The 19,601-nt window shown below is 48.5% G+C and overlaps 1 protein-coding gene across 1 annotated transcript; it reads right to left on the reverse strand.

Annotated features, from left to right (window-relative positions):
* Positions 1-1,760: 1,760 nt before the first annotated feature.
* Positions 1,761-16,172, reverse strand: Orai1 (ORAI calcium release-activated calcium modulator 1). The gene is made up of 2 exons (XM_008839362.2): positions 15,621-16,172; positions 1,761-2,855 (listed from the first exon to the last, which is right to left on the reverse strand). Exons 1-2 carry the CDS (start codon positions 15,912-15,914, stop codon positions 2,265-2,267), a joined length of 885 nt encoding a protein of 294 aa, XP_008837584.1. The 5' UTR covers positions 15,915-16,172; the 3' UTR covers positions 1,761-2,264.
* Positions 16,173-19,601: the final 3,429 nt, after the last annotated feature.

Consider the following 19,601-nt stretch of genomic DNA (forward strand, 5'->3'; position numbering starts at 1 on the left):
AAAAAAAAAAAAAAAGAGGGACTGAAGAGATGGCAACTGCTCTTGCAGAGGGCCTGAGCTCAGTTCCCAGCACCCACATCAAGTAGCTCAAAACCACCTGTAACTCCAGATCTGATGCCTTCTTCTGGCCTCCATGGGCACCTGCACTCATACCCATACCCAAATATACACACAAAAATAAATCTTTTTATAAAATACTTTAATTTTTTAAATTTGTGTATGAGTGTTTTGTCTGCATGTGTGTGAGTGCACCCTGTTGTGTACAATGCCTGCAGAGGTCAGAAGGTGGTGTTGGATGCCCTGGAACTGGAGTTATGGATGGTGGTTAACCGCCACGTGAGTGCTGGGAATTGAACCTGGGTCCTCTGTAAGAACAACCAATGCTCTCAACCACTGAGCTGTCTTTCTATGTTGGGGGCCCCTGCTGTGAAGCAGAAGTCCCTTCACGTCCGGACAGCTCATGCAGCTCGGATTCATGTGCTGAGACTCCTTTCAGCAGAGTACCTGGCATCCTTCCTGACTCCTTTTGAAGTGCCCGCCACAAATGCTCTAAACATAAACATGGCCTCTGGCTCCAGGAATACCATGCCTTCCTGTGTGATTTTTCAGGTAGTCAGCAGTCTGGCAGAAACCCACTTCCATATGTAAATAGAATGCCTCACAAAGTATCTAACAGCCAAAGCTTTTACCACTACCCCCATGGTATAAATATCCTAGTCTTCTCTCAATATTGGGGGCTAGAAGCAGAGCTGGAACTAGAGCAGGAACTGGGTCACTGAGACTTGGAATAAAGAGCTGTAGACTGAGTCTGTGTCTCCTGCCTGCAATCTAGTCTCCCCGGGGGGCAGCACTCCTCCATTACCGACTTGCGGACATTTCTAGCTTTCGCTGTCCTCATACTCTTCCCGCGCGGTCCAGTGGCCAGTGGCCCTCGCTTCCTGAGGAAGGTACACGGGTGAATTAAGGGCGGGATTCGGCTGGACAACGCTCCAGCAGCGGAGGAACTTTCACCACCAAGAGCTGCGGCCAGCCGCATCCAGGAGACATGAGCCGCGGTGCCACAGGACGCGGCCCGCCGGAGAAGCTTGCGGGACCAGACCTGCCATCCTCCAGACGCCCGGCAGGGAAGCCTGCGGACCCGCCGTGCCATTCGGGGAGTGCACGCAGGGACCCCAAGAGCCCAGCGTGTGCTCACCTATATTTCTAGCCTCCACAAAAATAAGTTTTAACTGGATGTAGTGGTACATGCCTTTAATCTCCCACATGGGAAGCAGAGGCAGGTGGATCTGAGGCGAGCCTGGTCTACATAGTGAGTTCCAGGTCAACCAAAGCTATATAGCAAGGCCTTATCCCAAAAATAATTTTTTTTTTTTTCGGTCTTTGTGACAGGGTCTCCCTATAGCTCCAGCTGGGCTGAAACCTGCTATGTAGAACTGGCTGGCCTTGAACTCACAGAAATCTGCCTGCCTCTGCCTCCCGAGTGCTGGGATTAAAGGCATGTGCTATCATGCCCAGCTTCATGAACATTTTTTGTAGTCTGAAAATTTTTCAAAAAAAAAGTTACCTGTGCTAGGGGTATAGCTCAGTGGTAGTATACTTGCCTAACATGCTCAAGTTCCTGAGTTCTATCCCTGGTAATACATACATATACACATATATACACACACACACACACACACACACACTTTTTGCAGTGTTGGCAGATTGAACCCAAGGCTTTGTATACGCTAAATAGATGTTCTGCTGCTGAGTTCCCCGCCTCCCAATTTTTAAAAACCTTTATTTAGGGGCTCAGTGGACTGGGGCACCAGAAAAATGACATCAGGTAGCACAGACCAAACAAATACAGACATGAGGAAGTGTCCCTTGTGAATATGTTTATGTGTTCACACACACACACACACGCACACACACACACACACACGCATTTGGCATTGAACTGGAAAGGGAGGTTGAGAGGAAAGGACAGGAAGCATCCGGGTGGCACTGGCCCAGGGGAGATGAAGGGACAAAGAGAGCATCTGTCCCAGCTCTCTCCCCCAACCTCCTACCAAGAGGGGCCCTAGAGCTGGAAGAACAGGGAGTGCTTATTCTCTTAGAAGTCTCAAAGTGCAGATTTTTTTTTTTTTTTTTTAAAAAGCCTTTTCCCCCAACTTTTTGCCCTAGTGAAGCCCAGCTGCCTGCACAGGCTGTCCTCAGGACTGGGGCAGGACAAGAAGAGCGTAAGGCCAGAGCTCCGCAGGGCCCAGTGTGAGGACCAGGGCTTAGGCATAGTGGGTGCCGGGAGTTAGGGAGTGGTCCCCTCTGTGGTCCAGCTGGTCCTGCAAGCGGGCAAACTCAGCCAGCTCATTGAGCTCCTGGAACTGTCGGTCCGTCTTATGGCTGACCAGTGAGCGGTAGAAATGGACAGCAAAAACAATAAAGACCAGGCCACAGGGGACCATGATGGCAGTGGAAGCGATAGCTGCCGCCTGGCCTGGGGTAATGCCACCACTGTTAATTATCTCAGGAGGCTGCGTGGTGGTGGGGATCGGCTGGCCTGGATGTTTCTTAAGGGGTAAGAACTTGACCCAGCAGAGCAGCACAACTTCAGCCAGAAAGAGCAGCGTCCCAATGACAGTAGAGAAGGCCCAGGCCAGCTCAATGTGGCGATGCATGCGCTCATGAGGTGACTCTTTGACTGAGTTGAGGTTGTGGACGTTGCTCACGGCCTCAATGTTGGGCAAGATGCATGTGCTGATCATGAGTGCAAACAAGTGCACGGCCACCAGCACGGTGGTACAGGCGCTGAAGACGATGAGTAGCCCCGGTGGATAGTCATGGTTAGTATCCAGCTGCACCTCCACCATCGCCACCTGGGAGAGGGGAACAGGAAGAGTGAGTGGCAGGTGCAAATCCTAATTTTCCCCTTATCCTGAGCCTATCACTTGGCCTAAGTCTCAGAGTCTGAGAATAAAGCCCACCTACTTTGGGTTGAAAAGAAGGAAGTACAAGTGAAGAAGGGGCGCTTGGAGCCCTCTGAGCCTCACCATACATGGAAAACAGATTACATCCTATTAATTCATAAGATTATTTTAATAATTAAATGAGCTGGGCGTGGTGATGCACACCTTTAATCCCAGCATTTAGGAGGCAGAGGAAGGTGGATCTCTGTGAGTTCAAGGCCAGCCTGGTCTACATAGTGAGTTCCAGAACAGCGGGGGCTACAGAGAGACCCTGTCTCAAAAAGACCAAAAAAAAAAAAAAATTAGAATGCCGGGCGTGGGGGCGCATGCCTTTAATCCCAGCATTTAGGAGGCAGAGGAAGGTGGATCTCTGTGAGTTCAAGGCCAGCCTGGTCTACATAGTGAGTTCCAGGACAGCGGGGGCTACAGAGAGACCCTGTCTCAAAAAGACCAAAAAAAAAAAAAAAATTAGAGTTCCTGGTACATAATAAATACCTTCCAAATGGTAATGCTGTCACTGCCAATGTTAACCATCATGGGTGTTTAAAATGGTACATTTTCTGTCATGCTTATTTTACTACGATTTTTGAAATGCAGCAAAGAAACCAGGTGTAATGGTATATGCCTATAATCTTAGCACTCTGGAGGCAGAGGCAGGCAGATCTCTGTGAGTTCAAGGCCAGCATGGTCTACACAGTGAGTTCCAGGCCAGCTTGGGCAACAGGGAGACTCTGTCTCAAAAAGACCAAAAAAATAAATAAATGAAAATTTAAAAAGCGATCTCAGAACATGGAGAGCTGAGGCAGAACTGACATGAATTTGAGGTTAGCCTATGCTAGAGTCCACAGAGCGGGGGGGGGGGGGGGAAAGGATAAGGGGGGTTGTGTCTCAGTGGTAAGGAATGAGAGAGAGGCTTGGATTTGAGACCCAGCACTGCAAGGGAAATTTTTAAAAATCTTTTTAAAATTTTATGTGTATGAGTGTATTGCCTGCATGTGTACAAGTGCACTCATGTTGTGCAATGTCCACAGAAGTCAGAAGAGGGCATCGAATCCCCTGGAACTGGAATTACAGACAGTTGTTGGCTGCCATGTGGGTGCTGGGACTTGAACCCCAGTCCTCTGCAAGAGCAGTCAGTGCTCTTAACTGCTGAGTTATCTCTCCAGCTCCCCAATTTTTTTAATTTAAAAATATTTTATTACCTTTTATTTTGTGTGGGCTCATATGTGTGTATGCACACAAGTACCACAGTACGTGTACAGATCAGAGACAACTTGTGGGAGTTGGTTCTCCTTCCACCATGTGGGTCCCAAGGATCAAACTTGGGTTGTCAGGCTTGGAAGCAAGTATCTTCACCTGCTGAACTATGGTTCCACATTGTTCCACCCAAACAGGATTCTATTTCATGTCCTGCTCTGGGGACAAGGAATAGGTTGGGGGCTGGAGAGATGAAGGACCTTCCATATCACACCCAAGTCAATTCTGAGAACATAGTGCACAGGCCGATAAGGAACTAAGAGGCTTCCCAGAAGAGACAGGCTCAATTCAAGGCTCTCTCCTCCTCTAGCCCCAGGGCTGATGCACTGGCTGCTCCCCAGTTCCTGGAGACATAAGGATCTGGGGTAACCAGGGGCACGCTCTGGGCCTGCCACCTGTTCTTTTCACTTGGGTAGGCCTTGCAAATTGCCCTCATGCAAAGGAGCCAGCTCATCAGTTTTGGGCCAAGAGCAGCAGGTAATTGGGTAAACTGCCAGGGTATGCCCACATGGGCTGAAGAGACAAGAGCAGTAACTGTACAGAAATGGGAAATGACACTAATACTGTCAAGAGGAAGGTGGGGATGTAGCTTGGTTGATAGGTGCTTGCCTAGTATGCACAAAGCCTTCAGTTCAATCACCAGCATGGGTATAAAGCAGGAGTGATGGGTAGAAGCAGAAGGAATAGTTTAAGGTCATCTTTGGCTACACAGGGAGTTCAGGTTTTATATATGATATATATATATATATATATATGGCTGACCCTTGTCAAGTCTGACATCCTGAGTTCAATCCCCAGGACCTACATGTAGGAGAGAACTGACTGTTGTAAACAAGTTGTCCTCTGACTACATAGATGCTGCTGTGGCATGTACACACCATATATACACACACATATATGTATATGTAAATATATAAAGGATAGGGACTTTGTTTTTTTTGAGACAGGGTCTCCGTATAGCCCCAGCTGTCCTGGAACTCACTATGTGGACCAGGCTGGCCTTGAACTCACAGAGATCCGCCTGCCTCTGCCTCCCAAGTGCTGGGATTAAAGGTGTACACCACCACACCCGGCTTTTTTAAAATTTTATGTGCATGAGTGTACTGCCTGCATGTATGTATGTAGGTGCACCTGTGTCGTACAATGCCTGTAGAGGTCAGAAGAGGGCATCAGATCCTCTGGAACTTGAGTTAGGAAGGTTGTTAGCCACCATGTGGGTGCTGGGAATTGAACTCAGGTCCTCTGCAAGAGCAACCAGAGCTCTTAACTGCTGAGCCATCTCTCAAGCCCCGTGACTATATTTTTGAGAAGCCTTTGTCTCATTTTGTGGCCCAGGTTAGCCTAATTTATAATCCCCCTGCCTCTGCCTCTACCTCCTCAGTGCCTGACTGAGTTACAGGGCTGTATCACTTCACCGGCTAAAGAAAGTGACTATAAGGGCTGGGAGTAGTATGCCTTTATTCCTAGCACTCCAGAGGCAGAGACAGGAGGCCAGCTGGGGCCACAGGGAGACCCTGTCTCAAAAAAGACCAAATGACCAAAAAAAAAATAAATAAATAAATAAAGTGACTGTAAAATGTTTGCTTTGGAATGAAGGGGGTCTTACATGTATGTCTCTCCAATGGCTGCATACCAGCTCACCACCACTTGGGCCAGCCCCAAGTCCTGCTTCACCCCTAGAAGTGGGGATGGGCTCCTTCCCCAACTCCCCTCCTGCCAGCCTGCTGGCTTTGAACCCTGACTCCTCTGCCTTTTATAGGCTGTGTGACCTTGGCAGGTTCCTTCAACTTTCTGTGCCTCGGTGTCCACATCTGCAAAATGGGAATAATGAAACATGCTTTGGAGAGTGGTTGTGAGGACTGAGTTAATCTATGAGAAATACTTGCTGCCTGAGACACAGTAAAACTTTAGTTTAAATGGGGCTTTATTGCTACTCAGTTTAGAAACTTCATCTCTAAACCCAATATACCTGAAATCCTCCTGCAGTTCCTACCCTCCAGGAGAGGCAGATTCAGACTGAGAGAGGCTGGCCAATAGCAGCCCTGGCTCTCAAACCAGAACCATCTGTGCCTCACTTCGGGGCTTTGGTCCAGGCCCTCCTCTCCTCCCCTCTCTCTTTAAAGGGGGGGAAGGGGTGAGACTAGGGTCAGAGTGGAGACCCTAACCTGAGAATCTGAAGAAAAGAGTGGATACTTTCATTAAAACAGTCAGATTTAGCTATGTGGTGGTGCATGCCTTTAATCCCAGCATTCGGAGGCAGAAAAAAAAGTCAGATTTATATATCTAAAACTTTTCAGACCATTTTGATGGGATTCTCAGGCTTTTGCCTAACAATTCCCACAACTGGCAAGGATATGCACTCTTTAATTGGAGAGTTTACAGAAAAGTTCAAGTTCATAAAAATTTGAGGCAGGGCCATGAGGATTTTGACTTTTTTTAAGATTCCTGATGGCCTACTGCCAACCCTGAGAATTCCTCTTAGCCCATGCGGGCAAGGGAACCGGGCAGTGCATGCAGGTGAGGGACATGGGGCACCAGGGTAGGGCACATCTTGAGGCTCTGCCTCTGGCATCTGCCCCCACCTAGAAAAGCTGAGCACCTTCAGCAGCAGCTCTTGCCACCTTCCCACCATCACACTTCCTCTTCCTGTTTTGGCCTGCTGTCTGGGAACCTGAAACCTAAGAAAAATCAAGCAGGAGAGGCTACTGGCTCAGCTGCCCCCCAGGTCCACAGGCTGTTTATCCACTATGGGGAATCTGGAAGCGTGCAGAGCCCTTACATGGGTCAGGCTGTTTATTGCAGGGTTTGTGCACTGTACACAGCTAACTCCTAATCTGCCCCTCTACCTGCTACTTCCCTGCATCCCAGACACCCACAAGTGGTGTACTGTCCCCTTGGTAGAACTTAAAGCACAAAGGCTCACAACTTACAAAGTTGGTGACCTTGGACAAGTAGTTAAGGTTTTCTGTGCTCCGGTTTTTACACCTACAAAATGGAGGTCCATTTAAGGTGGTCATTAGGGTCCTTGAGCATGAAGCCTTTTGAACAAGACCAGACATATAATAAAGTTTAAAGTGTCAAGTCTTAGTGATATATTTATTGGGCAGGGGTTGTATGGTGGCATGTTAACATAGCATGGGGAAGCCCTAGGTTCCATCCTCAGCAACACACACATAACACACACACACACACACACACACACACACACGCTTACTATTCATTTTCAGATAAGGAAACAGAGGCTCAGAAAAATGAGATCAACTGTGGAAAGGAAGTGCTCTTAGGTAGGGTAAGGGATTTGAACTCTCAGCCCTCCTAAAGTCTGTGTAAAATGAGGGTCATATATACAATGTTTCCCTTACGCGGACATCAAAGAGGTTAAATGAGGTTTTGATGTGTAAATGTTTAGCACAGAGTTAGCCACAGGAGAAGCTCAATAAATCTTAGTTAAAAAGAAAAACAAAGCTTGAAGCGGAAGAGAAACAGTTCCTGGACTCTCTACCCAGGCAGGAAAGGGCGGACTCCCCACACCAGCTCCTCACTCTGGGCCTCATCTGCTTCATTTGGAGGCAGCACCAGCTCTGAATCCTGACACCAGGAGAAAGTGTACCCCACCCCCACATGTGGCCAAAAGACTGCCTCTGCAGGATAGGGCCCAGCCAGAGCCACCAGGGCCAGAAAACCTGACTGAGACACACATGGTCTGAGGGCAACAAAACGAGATCTCCCCACAGTCTCAGGCTGAGGGAAGGCTGGTCTCTTCAAAGAAGAGGAAGGGCCTGCTGCTGTGCTCTGGAAGAAACCCCATTACCCTCACCTACCATTCCTGAAAGTCCAACCACACAGGCTGGCTCGATACACTATTGCCACATGTAGGACCAAGTTCAATGCCACAGTGTTGTATACAAGAAATGATTCTGAGCCAGGTGTGGTGGTGCAAGCCTTTAGTCCCAGCACTCAGGAGGCAGAGGTAGGCGGGTGTCAGAGTTCAAGGCCAGCCTGGTCTACAAAGTGAGTTCCAGGCCAGCTGGCTACAGGGAGACCTTGTCTCAAAAAGATCAAAAAAAGAAAAGAAAAGAAATGCTTCTGGGCAAGAAGAAAGTGGTGGCTGGCATCATGGTCCCTGATGTAAACCCTTCACAGGCTTAAGTCTTCTTCCAGAATGCTTTCTGCTTGGGATATCTCCCACAGGGTACGGAGAGTAAAGTCAGGGGAGCCTAGCAGAACCTGACAGCTGACTCCCAAGGCCCTAGCAGTATCCCAGAGAGATCACATCAGATCAGATTGCATGCAGCTTCACAAGGTAAATATAGCCCCAGAGCAGGGCCGTTAACCCAAAATAAACAGCTCCCAGTCAGTCAGCCAGTCAGCCAGCCAGCCAGCCAGCCATGGGCCTCCACAAGCCTGGCACCCAAGGCCTAAAGGGATAGAGATGGGCAAGACCACCAGCCCTACCTCACACTGGTTCACAGACCCAGGCAGGGGATGCTGGTGATCCTAAATCTCAAGCAAGAGCTAAAGATTATTGATCCTGTGGAGGGCAGGGCCTGGCTGACTTGGCCAGGCACTGCCCAGCCCACCTGAATGCTAATCAACTCTCCTTCCAGGCTCCATGGAGACCTGGAGCACCTGGAACCTGGCAGGTCTAGTCTTTTTTTGAGACAGTCATCTCCCATTCTCCAGCTCAGGCCTTTCCTGTTCATCCTCATAGGACAGTGGATGGCTGTGGCCCACCAAGCCTCAGTCACAGGGACTCGAGTGAGTTGTCTGGATCTGCTAGCCTCATTCTAAATGCAGACCATCTCTTAAGAGATCTGAATCCAGACCATGGGTTTACAAACTTTCTTGCCCACCACAGTCCAGTACTACAAATGTTTCTAAAAATAGTAACACACTTTTTTTTTTTTTTTTTTTTTTTTTTTTTTTTTTTGGTCTTTTTGAGACAGGGTCTCCCCGTAGCCCCAGCTATCCTGGAGCTCACTATGTAGACCAGACTGGCCTTGAACTCACAGAGATCCGACTGCCTCTGCCTCCCAAGTGCTGGGATTACAGGCATGAGCCACCACGCCAGGCAATAACACACTTTTATACAACAGAAACAAAAGTTCCACTAAACACCACTTATTCTTTTGGGTTTTTTTGGTTTTTGTTTTTGTTTTGAGACAGGGTCTTACTATGTAGTCCCAGCTGGCTTTGTAGAACTTGCTATGTAGACCAGGATGGCTTCAAACTCACAGAGGTCCACCTGCCTCTCTTATCTCTTGAGTGCTGAGATTAAAGGGGTGTGCCACCATGCCCAGCCAACACCACTTATTCTTGAAGCCAGCCAATATGGCCTATTCTTATAAGACAGTGTTCCCTGCTTCTCTAATTTTTTCTTCTTTTTCTTTGGTCCACTAGGGTCCTCAAACCACTGTTGTAAACTGTTTTATTGGGACATACCCGTTTACTGGCCATACCCATTAATTTCTATTCTGTCAATGGCCAAGGGCCACAGTTACCTGGGAGACCACATTGCCCTAACAGAAAAAGTTGGTTGACCCTTGGGTTAGACCAACACTCTCCAAAGGAGGTTGTCAAGTTACAGTCCCACAAGATTTTCCTCTGAAGGGGAAAGGAATAAATTAGAACAAAATAATGTATGTATGAAAGTGCCATAATGAAGCCAGGCGTGGTGGCACATGCCTTTAGTCCCAACAGAGGCAGAGGCAGAGGCAGAGGCAGGCACATCTCTGTGAGTTCAAGGCCAGCCTGGTCTACATAGTAGGTTTTATGCCAGTTGTGGCTACATGCAGACCTGTCTCAAAAAGGCAAAAAAAAAAAAAAAAAAAGGAAAATGCCATAATGAAATCATCCATCAGTTTGTATGCTAACTTGGAATTAATTTAAAAAGAAAAAATTTGGGGGGCTGGAGAGGTTGGCTCAGCACTGGCTGCTCTTGCAGAGAACCTAGGTTTGGTTCCCAGCACCCACATGGCAGCTAACACCCATCCTCAACTCCAGTTCCAGGAGATATGACACCCTCTTCTGGCCCTCCATGAGCACTAACAACATGGATGTACTTACACATATGCAGGCAAAATGCATGCTAACACACATAAAATAATAAAATATTTTCTATAAAAAGAAAAAATTTTCCTTTGAACCAGGCATGATGGCATATACCTGTAATCCTAGCATTCAGGAAGCCAAGGCAGGAGGTTCTTGGGTTCCTTGTAAGACTGGGCTATAGTAAGATCCTATCTCAAAGAAAACAACAATACAGATTCTCTTCTAAATCTAAAAACAATCCCTCTCCCCAGCTGTGGTCTTATCAGTCTAAAATGTCCCTTCCAAGAAGCATATTAAAAGGTCCTTAGACCCTTTAAAGGGACTCTACCCTCTATTTCCACCCAAATTGGCCTTAGAGACCTACTTAAAAGTGTTTCCTTACCAGCCAGGGACCCAGCAAGGGGAGGGTTCCTCACTGTTCCCAGCTGAGAATTCCAGAAACATGCCGCAGGCACTTGCAAAGTTTCACAAAAGGCTTCTCTGCTGGGCAGACAGTACCCTCCTCTTAGGACATTCAGCAAGACAGACAGTACTCTCCTCTTGGGACATTCAGCAAAGTTCCATTTATACTCAGTCCAGCACACAAATTTCAAATGCAGAAGTGGACACCTGGCAGACTGCAAAGACCCAGTTATCAACCGGCTAAGAGAGTGGGGGCAAAAGGAAGGAAAAAGGCTCTAAGTTAGACACCAAGCTTGAGCCCTACCACCTGGTGATCTAAGCCAGGAGCCCTAGTTTTCCTGTGTCAATCTCATATATTAAGAGCTATTGTGAGGGTTGGGGCTGGAGAGATGGCTCAGCGGTTAAGAACACAATGTTCTTGCAGAAGACCCAGGTTCGAATCCCAATACCACATGGCAGCTAACAACAGTCTGTAACTCCAGTTCCAGGGGATCCAACAGCCTCTTCTGTCCTCTGCAGGCATTGCATTACATGGGTGTACTTACCTACATGCAGGCAATACACTCATACACATAAAATAAAAATAATTAAAAAAAAAAAAGAGCCCAAGTTCATGCCTGACACAACAGGAGTTAAGTAGCAACCACCTTTACCATCACTATTACAGAATTCATGCCATTTCTCTGACTGTAACTTTTGATAGCTCCCTATTGCCTACATAAGAGTAAATGTTTCCTGAACAGCCAATCAAGACCCTCTACCATAGGGCTCTGATGTGTGGCACAATGTCAGTCACACCAGACTCCTCTTTCCCCAGACCCTCTAATTTATCCCTGTACCTGCTCCTGCCAGTTTCTCTAGTCACAGGCTCTTCTCCAAACCTAACTCCACTCCATTATCCTCAAGGCTTAGCTGGAATTACATTCTTCTAACTCAGCTAATCCTCAGAAAGCAGTCCCAACACCATGGAAACTAGAGTAAACAAGTCTCCTAAATACCTAGGCAGGTATTATAAATGGTTGACAAACACCCAATGAACCCTCACATCAAGGAGGTCAGTGTTCTTATTACCCCATTTTTACAGACAAGGAAACCGAGGCTTAGCTGGGATTGTGGAATGGCTGCAGTCCTTGCTCCTACTCTGCTGTATTATAGCTTCTCAGCTCTGCCTCTTACCACTCTCTGATGCTCACTTTCTCCCTATGCCAGTCATAGGGCTACTGCAGCTTCCCAGCCATGGGACCCCGACCCCAGACAACTGTGCTTGTAGGAAGAAGACATGATGATACTCCTAGAGCACTCTGCACTCTGGTTGACCTAGTGCAATCCCCAGAAAGGATCCCTAGTACCAAGCAGTAATAGTAGCTTTTTGCTCATCTCCAGGCTCCTTGATCTCTGAGTAGGTCATAAACACTCAAAATATCTCATGACTTAAGCACTTTCTTCCAACTCATTTTCACAGAACTCTCAGCCAACTTCTGAACCTGCTCTGGAACCTGGAACAAAAGAAGGCTGGCGGCAGAACTTGAGGAGGCAGATAATCCAAAAATAATTGATCCCAGGTCATGGAAAGCATTTTGTTTACAGCAGAAGACTGACCTTCCCAATTATCTTCTGCTTAGGCGAACATTACGGCCCGCCCTCCTCAGCGAACAGGACTGCCATGCATGCTCACCACAGTCCTACGGGGGACAGGGTCAGGCCCAGATTGACTGCCTACGGCTGAGGTACAGACAGTATAAAGCAAGGTCTCCAAGGATACCCTCAGCACCAGGAGCACTGCAAGATGCAGCTTGTTTGCTATATCCAGGTTCCCTAAGCCTGGCTGTAGAAGTGCTGTCAAGGCAAAACTCTTATCTGCAGACCACAGATGGGCAGGAACATCATCAGAACCTGAAATTCCTCAGCCCTTCACAGCTCCAGTTTGGCCTTGTAATGAATCTTCACAAAAGTTAATGGGAAATTAGGATAATCCCACTTCTGTACACATAAAAAAACTAAGTTCAAAGAGGCCTATCCTTAGCATGTTGCAGGCACCTGGCCCAAGTCTTTGCACCATGAAGCTGAGATACTCTCAATCCTTACCAGGGTTTTTGGTAACATCACCTGCGGATCAGTAGGTAAATTTGGTATTCTAGGAAACTCTCCTTATCCTGGAGATCAAAGGTCATGTGGGCGCTTCCAGTTTTCCAGGTCTGTAGGAAGGAAGCCCTCTGGGGGCAGGAAGCTGGTTTTGCTGACTCACAAGCCAAGGGAGAGTAATTCAGGAAACTTGTCACTCTGTTACCATGGCATCAGGGTGGCCTGGTACCCCTTCCTCTCTGAGGCTCACTCAAGGTCTGAGTGTTGGCAGCGGGGTGGGGCATGGTCAGACCTCAGACCATGCATCTAGATCTCTTGGAATTCCAGCTTCTTAGCAAATACACTTAGTTACCCTCTTGTAACTGCTGCCCAGAATGGAGGCTGTCCTGGGGTGGGGGGTGTCAACCCTTCCTAGCCTGCATCATTTAAAATATGCCATTGGTGGAGCTGAAAGGCCTACTCCATCCAGACTGAGGAAAACAAAGGTCCCAAATGGGCAGTGTGGGTTAGCCTAAGCCCACTCGAGGTTATTAGGTGTCCCAGCCTTCCTACTTCCTCCACTGTTTTTAGGAGGAGGAAGAAGGCCTGTGTTCTTATAGCATTAAATGATTAAAGTGAGAAGGTAGAAGTGTCAGCTCTCTGACTCTCCCCTCTCCTGGAGTGAGAAGGGGTCTGGGAGGCTGATTTATGAGCCCAAGGGAAAGGGATCCCAGACCACTCAGGAAGAGCACACAACTGGTGGCTTCTCTTCCCCACAAGGTATAAAACTTTCTTTAGCTTCAAGAGAAACTGGCTTTATTTCTCATTTCCCTAGGCCTAGTCCTACCTGTCCCTGGCTGGACACTGACTGATCAGAGCACCATACACCATATCAAGTGGCACAAGGGCCTAAGTAAGTTCTAGTTGCCAGCAGACCTAGTTTCAAGTTCTGCTCCACCAGCCTAGTTGTGTGACCTTGGCAAAGTCCCTTGACAAAAACAGGACTGTTGGGGGAACAAGTGAACCTGCATAGTGCATGGCACAAGGTGACTGTTTGGTAAAAATGTCAGCTGTTGATTAGAGATTTTCTTAAAATTTTTATTCTATTTTATTATTTATTTTTAGATAGGGTCTCCCTGTAGCTCCAGCTAGCCTGGAACTGGTATGTAGACCAGTCTGGCCTCGAACTCAGAGATCCACCTGCCTCTGCCTAAGTGCTGGGATTAAAAGCGTGGCAAAATATTTTATGTGTAAGAATGTTTGCCTGAATGTATGTGAACACACCATGTGTAAGCAATGCCTATGAAGGCCAGAAGAGCACGTAAGATCTCCTGGAACTGGAGTTAAGGACAGTTCCTAGCTGCCATGAGGGTGCTGGGAAACAAACTCTGTTCCTCTGCAAGAGCAGCCAGTGCTCTTAAACACTGAGCCATCTCTCCAGCCCCAAGAGACTCTAAGAACAAAGCAGAGACTAGTCTTAGGAAGCGCAGAATAGTTTTATCATTTCTTCCTAAAATAAAACTAGAGAGCCGCCTCTCATATTCATATTCTCTCTCTCTTCTTATGTAGTTTGTGGTTCTCGCTGGAACCCACTATATAGACCAGGTTGACCTTGAACTCATAGGTGATTCTCCTGCCTCTGCCTTCTGAGTGCTGTGATTGTAGGTATGCATCACCACTCTGTCTCTGATCTCTCTCTGACCTTCTCTTTAGAGGCTTCTTCAATTTCATTTTCAAAGACAGGGTATCTTTTGAAGAGCAGACTTCATTTACCATTTTAGAAATCGAGGTACAGAGAGTGTGATTTGCCTGAGGTCACACAGACAAGTGGCAGAGCTGGGAGGTGTGCTCTCCCATCCCTCCTATTCCTGGCCTTCCTTTTGTGGCCCAGTGCACTATGGGCCTCTAAAACATTCAGGTTCACTGTTGCACTGGCCCACTTGTTTGCAGAAGACAGGGGAGATCCAGACACACTCCCTTCTCAAAACACCAAGAGTGCCAGCCACTCCCTTCCTCAAGGCCAAGGGGCTTAGCTAATTCATGGTGGAGGCAAGAGTGCTGGGGACAGGGGAGCAGACTCCATTGATGAAGGCTGATATCACCCGGTGATAATAATGTAGTTGTTATGTAGTACCCTGCTCCAGAGAAACTCCAAGAGCTAGACCCAAAGGTATTTCCATAGTTACTTCTGGGATCTAAGTGCCACCCTCCCCTAGTGCCACCCTCACCAGGCTTCTATTACCACCTTCTTGGGACCCAAAAGGAGGAAAATATGCCTACCTTCTAATCACAAGAGCCTGTTCAAGGGGAACATGTCCCACCCTCCTCCCCCACACCCAGTGACTCAATGACAAGTTTCTGGAGAAGAAACTGAGCGTGGGGAGTGGTTGTCAAGCCCCTGGCTAAGGCTCTTGGAAAATGGGGTAGGTGTTGGGGTGTGGTATGTATCAGGAAATCCCCTCTACTATTTGATGCAGGAGCCTTGGGAATACCTTCTGGCTTCAAGTGCGGGGGCACAAGGTAGGTCTCCTCATCCCCCATCTCCTGACACGTGTCCCTCCTTGTGTTCAGGGGCATCTATCTTCTTACAGAGCTACTTCCAAGAAGCATCATTCTTTGTGTTCCTTCCCCCTTTGCTGCACCACGCAGCCGGTCTGAAAACACCTGAGCCTGGCCAAGTGCGCGGCTTGTCACCACCACCCGGTCCGTTGGGGATCTCCTGTTACCCACCTCTCCCTCACATTCAGCATCTCTGACCGCCCCTCCTGCTCCCACGACGGCTTATTCCAGCTCTTCCCCTCACCCCGGCCCGCCCAGCCTGCGCCCCAGTGGGCCCCGTCCAGGCTACGGGCGGGGGCGACCGGAGCAGGAAGATACGAGGGGGGCAGGGCGGCCCGAGCTCACCATGGCGAAGCCGGAGAGCAGAGCCGAGGTCCGGCTGGAGGCTTTGAGCTTGGCACGGCTCAAGTAGAGCTTGCGCCAGGACAGCGCCTGCATCGAGTGCTCGTTGAGGCTCATCACCTCGGAGTAGCTCTGGCCAATCCAGTCCGGGTAGCTGACGGCGGGCGGCGGGGCCCCCGAGGGCTCCCCGTCCCCGCTGCGGCGGCGGCTCCGGCGGCTGCCGCTGGTGCTGCTACCGCCGCTCAGGGGAAGCTCCGGGTTGCTGCTGCTCGGGGGCGGGGCGGGCTCCGGATGCATGGAGTTCGCTAGGAAGGCGCGGCCGGCGACGGGCGCCTGCGAAGGCAGCGGCCGGGATTCCGCCGCACCTCCGCCTGCCTCCCGCGCGGACCGGGCCTCCCCCGGCCAGCCGCACTGGGTCGAGAGGTCAAGCAAACGACTGCAGCACTTCGTAGGCCCGCAGCTCGCTCGCAAAGAAGGGGCGGCCGCGACGTGAGCCTGCGCGACTACCGGCGTCCGGTCCCGGGTCGGGGACCCTCGGCGCGCTCCACGATTGGCCACCGCCCCGATCATTTGCATACACTCCACCCACCCAGACGCCACGCCCACAACGAGATGGGCGTTGTCTTGCGAGTCACGTGGCCCCGCCTTCTGCGACCACACGGCCCCGGGGCCCGCCTTCCTGGAAGCGCTCCGTAAGGGCAGGCCTGGCCTCTCTGCAGCTGCTTTGATGGCTGTGCTCCCAGACCTCCTACTCCTCAGCCGGGCCTCCTGAGGTCACCTCTGGCACCCCGTGAAGCCTGTTTCCCCCTTGGAGCAAGGTGGCGCAAGGTCCGTTGGAAAAAGAACAAGCTGAGGTCTAGAGTACAGTCCGTGTTTGTCAAGAGCCTACCAGGTGCCAGCACTGTTCCAAGTGCTTAGGGCAGGTTGTAGGCAAAATCGAGTCGTGCGTGGTCATACCTGTCTGTGGTGCCAGTGCTGGGGAGACTGAAGCAGAAGAATTAGGAGTTTGAAGCTAGCCTGTGCTACATAGCAGGATTCTGTCTCAGAAAACAAAACAAGAGGGACAAAATCCTCTTCTCCCTTGGAGCCTACATTCTAGTAGAAGGGATCCACAAACATCAATTAGTAAGCTATAAATAGTTCAGAAGTTTGTAGATGGGTACAGAAAGTAAAAGCAGGCAGACGCAGGCCGATCTCTGTGAGTTCGAGGGCAGCCTGGTCTCTATGGCGAATCCAGGCCAGCTGGGGCTATAGGGAGACCCTGTCTCAAAAAGACCAGAAAAAAAAAAGGAAAAAAAAAAGGAAAAGCAGGGTAAGAGAGTAGCAGAGTTGTCATTTTGATTTTAGAATGCTAGTCTACTATTTTTTTCTTCTTTTTTTTTTTGGTCTTTTTGAGACAGGGTCTCCCTGTAGCCCCAGCTGTCCTGGAACTCACTATGTAGACCAGGCTGGCCTTGAACTCACAGAGATCTGCCTGCCTCTGCGTCCCAAGTGCTGGGATTAAAGGCATGCGCCACCGCCCGGCCCTTGTTATTAATTTTGAGACGGCCTGCATCCCTGGCTAGCCTAGATACTTGCTTTGTAGACCAGGCTGACCTCAAACTCACAGAGATCCCTGGGATTAAAGGTGTGCACAACCATACCTGGTCCTACTTTTTATTTTTAGTTACGTTGACTGTGTTCATTTATATTAGTTCACCAGCATCTGATGCATACTAATTAGGCTAACAAATATTTTGGTTGTTTTTCTGTTTTTGATGGTCTTGCTATGTAACCTAGGCTGGCCTTAAACTCTGATCCTCTCTAGTGCTGGGGTTGCAGGTATGTGCCACCACAGATTATAACCTAATAATTTTTGAAGTGAATCCTTAGACTCATTCAGTAGGTGTCTTCTGCTTACATATTAACTGCTAGACTGATTGATTCCTGAAAAATAACTTTCAAGGGATTTTATATTATGTGGGGGCAGAGAAGCAAGTTAAGTTCCCATTTGAACTGGGACTTGGGCCAGCAGTGCATCAGGGAAAGGAAAGTAGACAAGCGCTGTGTCAGGGATACCTGGCTGTTAGAGCGTTAGAAAACCATTTTGTTTCAGAATAAGGGGATGAGGATGGTGGCTAAGATGAGGTAAAGTAGAATACTAGGCTAAGGAACTCTATAGTTTATAAAAATCTAAGGCAGGGATGCGTATAGTGGTTTCACAAATCTAACCCCCAGAATTCAGAAAGTTTCTTGGCACATACATCACAGTCAAGAAATATCTGTTGGGCTGGGCATGGTAGTGCACACCTTTAATCCCAGCACTCAAGAGGCATAGGCAGGCGGATCTCTGTGAGATTGAGGCCAGCCTGGTCCACATAGTGAGTTCCAGGCCAGTTGTGGCTACAAGGAGGCCCTGTCTCAAAAACAAACAACGAGGAGGCTGAGGAGATGGCTCAGCAGTTAGGAGCACTGACTGTTCTCACAGAATACCAGGGTTCAAATCCCAGTACCCATATGGTAGCTAACAACTGTCTGTAGCTCCAGTTCCAGGTAATCTAATGCCCCCTTCTGTCCTCTATGGGCATTGCATGACACTGGTGTGCTTACATACATGCAGGCAATACACTTATATATGTAAAATATAAATAGGGGCTGGAGAGAGGGCTCAGCGGTCCTGCAGAGGACCCAGGTTCGATTCCCAGCATCCACATGGCGGCTACAAACGGTCCTTAACTCCAGCTCCAGGAGAATCCGAAGCCCTCTTCTGACCTCCACAGCATTGCACGACATGGGTGCACTCACATACATGCAGGCAATATACTCATACACATGAAATAAAAATAATAAAATATTTTTTAAAAAATTTAAAAATACTGGGGCTGGAGAGAGGGCTCAATGGTTAAGAACACTGGTTGTTCTTGCAGAAGACCCAGGTTTGAATCCCAGAACCCACATGGCAGCTAACAACTGTCTATAACTCCAGTCCTAGGGGATCCAACAACCTCTTCTGATCTCTGCAGGCATTGCACATTACAGGTGCACTTAACTACATGCAGGCAGTACACACATACACATAAAATAAAAATAATTTTAAAAAATTAAAAAAAAATACTGAGTCTAGTCAAAGATAATCTTTAAAAGTAACCAGTATGGCCAGGCATGGTGGCGCATGCCTTTAATCCTAGCACTTGGGAGGCAGAGGCAGGCAGATCTCTATGAGTTCAAGGCCAGCCTGGTCTACATAGTGAGTTCCAGGACAGCTGGGGCTATGGGGAGACACTGTTTCAAAAAAACCAAAAAAAAAAAAAAAAAGTAACCAATATGATAAATAAATCAAAATAAAAGCAAAACAAAAAAGGAGAGGCGTTATGTGGAGAGATGGGAGACGTGAGATGTGGGAACAAGGACACCATCCCCACTTCAAAACCCTCCTTTTAATTACCGCATCAGTTCTTTTTGTTGCTCCTAAATTAGCCGATCTTCCTCCTGGCTTCCTTGAGGCTCTCATCTCCAAATGTACTTACACTTTTGCAGTTAGAGGTTTCTCTGAACAGGGCATTTTGCTACTTTATCCATTGAACCTGTTTCTATCAGGAGACACAAGCCCCGTTCTAAGGATGTTCATGCTTCAGTTGGGGATAGGGATAAACGAGTCAACATGTAAAGCAGCTAGACAATTTCAGATGCTGTCATGTTCAGGGCTATGAAGGGAAGACGTCAGGGTGACGAGACAGACCCTGACAGAAGGCTGTATAGGCACCAGGGAAAGATCTCTGGTGGTGATATGTGAGCCTAGATGGAGATGGTAAGTAGGAGTGAAAAGTACAAAGTCCACCTGAAAAAACAAGTCAGTTGAGTGAGATTTCAAACTCCAGGTTTTCAGTCTTCATGAACCAGGGAAGAAAGCCTTTGGGGGAGTCCCAGAAACTTGACAGGAGCGGGGCCTTTGGGTTTGTAGCATGTGGTTGGGTGGAGGGGGCGCCCTCTAGTGGTCAAAAAGTT

The sequence above is a fragment of the Nannospalax galili genome, unplaced genomic scaffold (genome assembly GCF_000622305.1).
Source record: "Nannospalax galili isolate Female #2095 unplaced genomic scaffold, S.galili_v1.0 scaffold218, whole genome shotgun sequence".
Classification (NCBI taxonomy): domain Eukaryota; kingdom Metazoa; phylum Chordata; class Mammalia; order Rodentia; family Spalacidae; genus Nannospalax; species Nannospalax galili.

What these genes read in the sequence shown, in the direction of transcription:
- Orai1 (XM_008839362.2), bottom strand. Translation starts at nt 15,914, where the DNA reads ATGCATCCGGAGCCCGCCCCGCCCCCGAGCAGCAGCAACCCGGAGCTT. An exon ending in TGCTCTCCGGCTTCGCCATG is followed by an intron (nt 2,856 to 15,620) that starts GTGAGCTCGGGC and finishes CCCCTCTCCCAG; the next exon opens with GTGGCGATGGTGGAGGTGCA.